Raw genomic sequence first — 7019 nt, 5'->3', positions numbered from 1 at the left:
GTTCCAGCGTCCATCACGGCTCTGCGTCCTCGGGCTGGGTGGCCTGAGCAGCCGATCCAGATGGGCCCGCAGGGGCGTCTCCGCCGCTTGGCTTCGAGGCCCGAGGCAGGAGCGGGACCAGCTGGAGGAGGCGCCACGGCGCCCGCCACCCCGCTCCCGGGGGCCCGGAGGAGGTGTCCTCAGCGGGTAGCCCGGCCCTGCTTCGCGGGGTGCCTGCGTGCGTCTCCGGCCCCTCCCGCCAGTCGAACTCCGGCCGGCCTCACCCCACCGCGGGCTTTGTCCACCGGCGGCACGGCGCCCCTCCCCGTACGCGCCAGCTCCTCCCCGCCCCCTCCCCGCTGGCCCCACTTCCTTGGCGCAGGCGGAGGCAGCGGGCTGGCGACGCAGGGGTTAAGCCGGGGCTCTTCCCGGCGCGGAGGGATCCGGAGCCGAGCCGAGCGCGGTGGTGAGGCCGTCTCAGCGAAAAAAATGTCCGCCTGAGGAAACCCACAAGTTCTATTCGGGGGGACCGCCAACCCACCCCGGGGAGGAAGGGGCGGCCAGGCCCGAGAGCCGCCTCCCCCGCCCGGATCCGAGAGCTCGCGCGGGGCAAAGTGAACCGAGCCGCCGGGCGGTGCAAGGGGAAGCCGGAGCCCGCTCTGCCGGCCAAAGTGAACTTTAATCGGGGTGGTTGGATGCGGAGACGGGGCGGCAGGTAATTGCGGGAAGGCGAACGGGAGGGGGACGTCGTGGCGGTGCCGCGGGCGCCACCGCGTCCCTGCCGGATCGGAGGCGTCCCCGGCCCAAGCCCCAACTCCGCGCCCCTTTGTACAGAGTGAACCAGGGGGTCCCCGGGGTCCCTTCTAAGTTGGGGAGCGGAGTAGGGGCGGAGGCGAGAGTCGCTGGCGGCCAGGCCCGCGGGCGGCGCGCTCGGCCTGCGCGCCCCGTTCGGCTCTTGGCTCGGGCTCCCGGGCGCGCGGGAGAGCGGGCTGCTTCAGCCGCCGAGCTAAGCTCATTGTTCGGCAGGTCCGGGGCCGGTGGGCCGCGGGCCGGGCAGCAAAAGTGGGAGGAGGCCGAGCCGGGGGAGGAGGATGCCGGGCGAGAACGAGACTAGTTGTCGGTGTTTCTGTTTTCTTTTTAAAAACGCCCCTTGACGCACGGGGGTGCTTTTCGGCCCCCCGGGCCCGCCGGGGACGTCCGGGCGGCGGCGGCCGCGGGCCTGCGAACGGCGCGTTCCCTGTAACTTGTCAGTTCTATTGTTGCCGAGCGAGTGAGTCACTTCGCATCTCCACTCGCTGCCGCTCGGCTCGCTGGACGCCCGGACGCCCCTTACACGCCCCTCGAGACCCCCACCCCGGCCGGACCCCGCGCGCCCACCTCCGGGCGGCCGCGCGGGGTAGGGTAACCCGGAGGGAGAGGGGACCGGCTTAGAAACTTGCGGGAGAGGCGGTGAGTTGCGGGAGCCGCTACGTCGCTCCCGGGCCACGCCGAGGAACGCGTGGATTCACGGACGGGGCGCGGGCTCCCGACTCTCCCGCCCCCTGTCCGCGCGGCGAGGGAAACGAGTTGGGTGAGAGTCAACCCCGCGCTCTTGCTCTTCTTTGAGCCCCTCTCCATCCCCTTGGTCATCTCTAGCTGAGCCTGGTTCTTCCTCTACCTTAGGACCTGCTAGAAGTGGCCCAAGATGAATCCTCAGCAGCAGCGCATGGCCGCTATAGGGACCGACAAGGAGCTGAGCGACCTGCTGGACTTCAGTGCGGTAGGAGAGCTTTCCGCGGCATCTTGGGGGTTTCTGCTGAGGTTTACAAAAATAAGAAAGAATCGAGGAGGGGGAGAGCGACGTGGAGTCTAGGCAGCGTGAACTCGCTTTGCTTTGAGCAGTAGTTCTCAGGGCTGGAGTCCAGCTCCCCCAAGTTGGACACCTGAACTTTGATGTAATGTCTAGACTTGCAGATTTAAAACTTTATTGCCAAAGGGGTCATTTGTTTTAACCAGTTAAAAAGGAAAACAATGTGATAACGAACTTTTGTTTTAACCAGTTAAAAGGAAAACAGTGTAATCATGAGCTTCGGTTGAGTCACCCTCTGACCCTGATGATTATTAGGGATTTTGAACTTAATATGAGAAAAGAAAATTATTTTTTCTTCAACACTGCAACCATTTCTCTCATCAAGCTGTGGTATATGAAAGATGTCATTTACAATAAAGCCAGTCAGGGGCTAGAATTTCCAGCCTTTTAAGCAGAGTACCTTTATGATACATGTTTGTGTATTTTAAATTGTTTTTACCAGGGAAATGATTGAGTGACTTGGAAGTATCTGCTGAAACCAGAGGGCCCACTGCCCTTATTTCTAATGTGTTGAATTCCTTTATTAACTGCTGTTAGGAGTCAGGACCAATACCTAAAACTTATAATGGATCTTTAGTGTATGTAGTAGTTTCACTGACTATGATTCTGTATATTAAAATGTAATATAAGTGTTATGAGATTATAGTTTAAAAGTGAAGGTCATGCATAAAAATTTGCTGTTTAAACTTAATAATCTCAGAATCTCTCACTTAAGTGACTCGATTTGTAGGACAGAATATAACCAGTATTTCCAAGTGGTGTTAAGAAATAGTATCACTCAGTGTATTTGCTTTTCTGGGTCTGAATGTACATTTCCAATTATATTTTAACTTCCTTGAAATATACTAACTGATGACTCTTGGTTTGCAAGGAGTTTAGAAGAAGGTCAGGACTAAGAGATACTTTTGGATTATTTTGCAGATGTTTTCCCCACCTGTTAATAGTGGGAAAACCAGACCAACAACACTGGGAAGCAGTCAGTTCAGTGGATCAGGTAAGATGATGACTAAAGTCAGAAACTTATATTTTGGTGGTGTTAATACAGTTTAGTGGAAACATAAAGAATTTTAGTATCTTTCTTAATGCTATTCTTTAGTGTCCTGTTAAAATTGTAAATAAAAACAGAAAAATTATAAATGAAAACAAACCAAGCCCCCAAATGTGGGCTGTTGCTGTAAGGATCTATTGACATTTCTCTAAGGATTTCAATATGTATTTAAAATTGTCCTGTTTTATATGAATTTTTAAATTGAAAATTGTCTTGAGTACAAGGGATTATATCATGCTTCTGTTTATAGAAATGTACAAGAACTAAATACCCTATGGTCCATGTGTGATTTTTGAAAAATGTTTATTTAAATATGTATTTTAAATTTTTCTAGATTTTCAGCCCATTAGCATTATTAAACCCTGGGTTCTCAAGAATTGGTAAAATAATATATTTTAATACATGCACATGTACAGTGGAATTAAGTCAATCAGTAATTAGTAAAATGTTTATTTTGAAAGATGAACATTCTTTTAGAAGTCTGCAGCAAGCTTAACAATTTTTTGGATGGTTAATTGAAATGTTAATAGAATAAAACTTACAAATAAGTGAATAGGAGGTAGATTTATTTTCAAGTGACACCTATTAGATGACCGAATTCTATTCTACCTGCAGATTACATTAGGATAATATTTAGAGTAAGTTAAATTAGATTCCTATTCCTATGCTGGTGCTCTCTTTAAATTTACCTTCTATATAAGTACTCTGCTCTATTAACATTTATCTTATATTCCTTAAGTATACGTTTTTTGTTTTCTAACTTATTTAAACTCATGTTTTAAGAAAAAAAAAACATTCCAGAAGCAAGGTCCATTCTGGTATACAAAAGGTATAATTTTCTGTTTAACTTAAATGCATTCATTAGTGCTCAGAGACATGAAAATAACAACAAATCAACTAACAAAAAGACTAAAGCCATGACAGTATCATCTTAAGAAAACCAGCTATCAAATCTCTGAGCTGAGACTAGGTAATTCCTCTTTGACAGGTACTTATTTCCCCCAGTATAGTAATAGTAACTTCTTAAGGTACTGTGAGAGTAAAACATTAGAAAGAAGGTTAAATTAGTAATCATTTCACCACTTTACATTTAAACGATATTCCTATTTAAAAATTATACAATAACTTAATTTACTAAAATTTATTTTTAATGGTGAAATTGTAGTTTATGGGGAAAATAGTATGTCATTTAATACTTTAAGTAAAAAAAAAAAAAGAAAGAAAAGCACTTTGGATTGTAGATGTCCTAAGGCTAATGTTATCCTTAATAAAAAGGGTGTCATAAAATATCAGCCAAACCCCAGCTCTTCTCCCACCTATTTCCTTTTACTGGCAATCATTTGAAAATTGTCACTTTTGGGGGAGAGGGGAGAACATTATTAGTTAATGTAGATGAAGGCTATATATTCCCTTTCTTTACTACTGTTTGAGTACATTGTAATTTTTGCAACTAATTCATTCTGAGGAGCTTTCATATTTACTTTGTCTAATACACAGTAGATGCTTACTGTATTTTATTAATGAATAGTGATATATTGTTCTTTCAGGCTGTTAGTTCCAGCTTGAATTGTGGAAAATATATTTAATTGACACTCATTGATATCAAGGACATGGACTTCAGAAACTTGCTATGAGAAATATTTTTCTTTTTTAGAATAAGGGCAATTTTTTTATTTCTAAAATTAAGAAGGTATGATTTTTGTAGTCTGAAATTAAAAAGTATGTGAACTTGGTGTGGATTACAGACATGACATTGGATGTTATGGGCTCTTTTTATATTTTGCATTATATGAAGGAAAAATTATTTTTCTACATTGTAGAAGTAGTTATAGTATTTGCTTCTTTGGAGTAGGGCAGTTTTAATTTTAAAACTGAGACTTGTTATTTATCCATTGAAAGTTTGAGTTTAAACACCTGTATTCAGCGGACATAATATTTATCTGTGTGGTTTGTTTTAAATCTAGAAAAAATATTTTAAAAGCTGTGACCTTTAATTATTAGTTTTTGGGAAGGGAAAATGGCATGTGATTATTTTACATCAAAGTCCGTACTCTGGTAGATAATGGTTTTTCTGTAGCCATTTCTTATCCTAAAGGAAATGTCTAAAAGAAATTGGTATAGCAGTATTGTTTTTTAAAATATTTTCTTGATATTTGAATAATCTTCGGTCTTGAAATCAAAGGATATATAATACATTCTAATGTCTGTTTGTTTGCAGCTTATAAAGATCTGACTTTCCTTCTGAAGAGCTGTCTTAAAGATTAGAGTTTTCTTGTCTTTCGAGTAACATTTGTAAAACCCTAAGCCTTTTGCCTCATGACAACTATAATTGTACAGTATAATTTCCTTTCTTGATTACTTGTCCTTTTCAGGATGATTTAATTTCACAGTGGCATTATTTTAAAGAAATAATATAACAGTTTTGGAATTTTTTAAACTGAAAACATATGATATATGCTTGAGTACAATGTTATTTTGAAAAATCTTATCCCTAATGCAAAACAAATAACTCATATGATAGCTGACACTTCATAAAGTCACTGTGGAAAAGATGAATTTGTATTATTTCTACTATTTGACTTGAGGAGTCTGTATCTGTTAAAATGCCATTTTCCCCCCCATCAATGTGTTAATTTTATTTATCTGATAAGACTGAATTGGTCTGCATATGATAGTCTGTGAGGTGTTCTTAACAGTGACCTTGGGAGAGGTGTTTCTGTAGGAGTTAAAGGTGAGGCATTGTCGTAGGGCACTGTATAAGAGGAAAGCTTGTTGAAAGGATTGATAAAATGAAAATAGTTAAGGTGTTTAAATCCACTGTTCCCTCAACTTTAGGATTTGAGTATGTAGAAATAAATTCTGATGCTGGCCTTAATTTTAGTAATATAATGTTTATGGGCTCTCTAAAAAATTTCCTTTGTTAGTTTTTGAATCAAGTAATAAGAGATGTTGGGAGAGAGTGGGATATATTCATCGTGTGAGCCACATTAAGTCTCTGTCTGGTATTTCTATCAAAAAAGTTATTTTAACTAGCAAGTAAAGCTGTACTTTTCTTTATTCAGATCAGACTTTTAGAACAGTTTTTGCCCAAGATTTTGGGAAATAATTGTAAGGAATATTTTCTAGCTCTTAAAATTTAAAAGATGTACATTTTCATTCTTCAGTTACCGATAAGGCAAATATCTTTTTAAAAATGTTGCTAGCCGTGACTGGTTTGCTCAGTAGTAGAGCGTTGGCCTGGTATGTAGATGTCCCAGGTTCAATTCCCTGCCAGGGAACACAGGAGAAGCACCCATTTGCTTCTCCACCCTTCCCCCCCTCCTTCCTCTCTGTCTCTCTCTTCCCCTCCTGCAGCCAAGGCTCCATTGGAGCAAAGTTGGCCCGGGTGTTGAGGATGGCTCCATGGCCTCCACCTTAGGCACTAGAATGGCTCCAGTTGCAATGGAGCTACTCCCCAGATGGGCAGAGCATCGCCCCCTATTGGGTATGCCCGGTGGATCCCAGTTGGGTGCATGCGAGAGTCTGTCTCTGCCTCCCTGCTTCTCACTTCAGGAAAAAAAAAAAAGTTGCTAAAGGGCCTGAAAAATAAATTTGCATTAAATTGCTTTTTAGTAATTTTTTTATTGAATTATTTTTTTTTGTGGATTCATATGCAGTTGTAAGAAGCAGTACAGAGGCCCTGGCTAGGTAGCTTAGTTGGTTAGAGCATTGTCCCAATATGCTAAGGTTGTGGATTTGATCCTCGGTCAGGACACATACAAGAATCAACCAACAAATGCATAAATAAGTAGAACAACAAATTCTTGTTTCTCTCTCTCTTTCTGTCAGTTAATAAAGTATAAAAAAAATACAGATCCCATGTACACTTACTGAGTTTCCTGCAATAGTAACAATTTGCAACACTGTAGTACAGTATTACACTTAGGTTATTGATAGTGATACATTCAAGATAGAAGGACAGTTCCATCACAAGTTCTTTTTTTTTTTTTTCTTTTTGTACTTTTCCGAAGCTGGAAACGGGGAGAGACAGTCAGACAGACTCCCGCATGCGCCCGACCGGGGATCCACCCGGCACGCCCACCAGGGGGCGACGCTCTGCCCACCAGGGGGCGATTCATCCCCAGCGCCCGGGCCATCCTTGCT

General features: G+C 43.3%; 1 protein-coding gene across 9 annotated transcripts in view; it reads left to right on the top strand.

Annotated features, from left to right (window-relative positions):
- The first annotated feature begins 428 nt into the window (after nucleotides 1–428).
- TCF12 (transcription factor 12) overlaps nucleotides 429–7019 on the top strand; it is a 378278-nt gene continuing 371687 nt past the window's right edge. For 2 of the 9 annotated variants that reach the window (XM_066343875.1, XM_066343873.1), the window contains exons 1-3: nucleotides 432–694; nucleotides 1642–1738; nucleotides 2750–2822. In XM_066343875.1, the coding sequence (XP_066199972.1) occupies nucleotides 1664–1738; nucleotides 2750–2822 (148 nt within the window). In that variant the 5' untranslated portion in view covers nucleotides 432–694; nucleotides 1642–1663. The other 7 variants (XM_066343879.1, XM_066343877.1, XM_066343876.1 and 4 more) reach the window with 6 other exon arrangements.

The sequence above is a fragment of the Saccopteryx leptura genome, chromosome 6 (assembly GCF_036850995.1).
Source record: "Saccopteryx leptura isolate mSacLep1 chromosome 6, mSacLep1_pri_phased_curated, whole genome shotgun sequence".
Classification (NCBI taxonomy): domain Eukaryota; kingdom Metazoa; phylum Chordata; class Mammalia; order Chiroptera; family Emballonuridae; genus Saccopteryx; species Saccopteryx leptura.
This window is presented reverse-complemented; position numbering and strand designations above follow the sequence as displayed.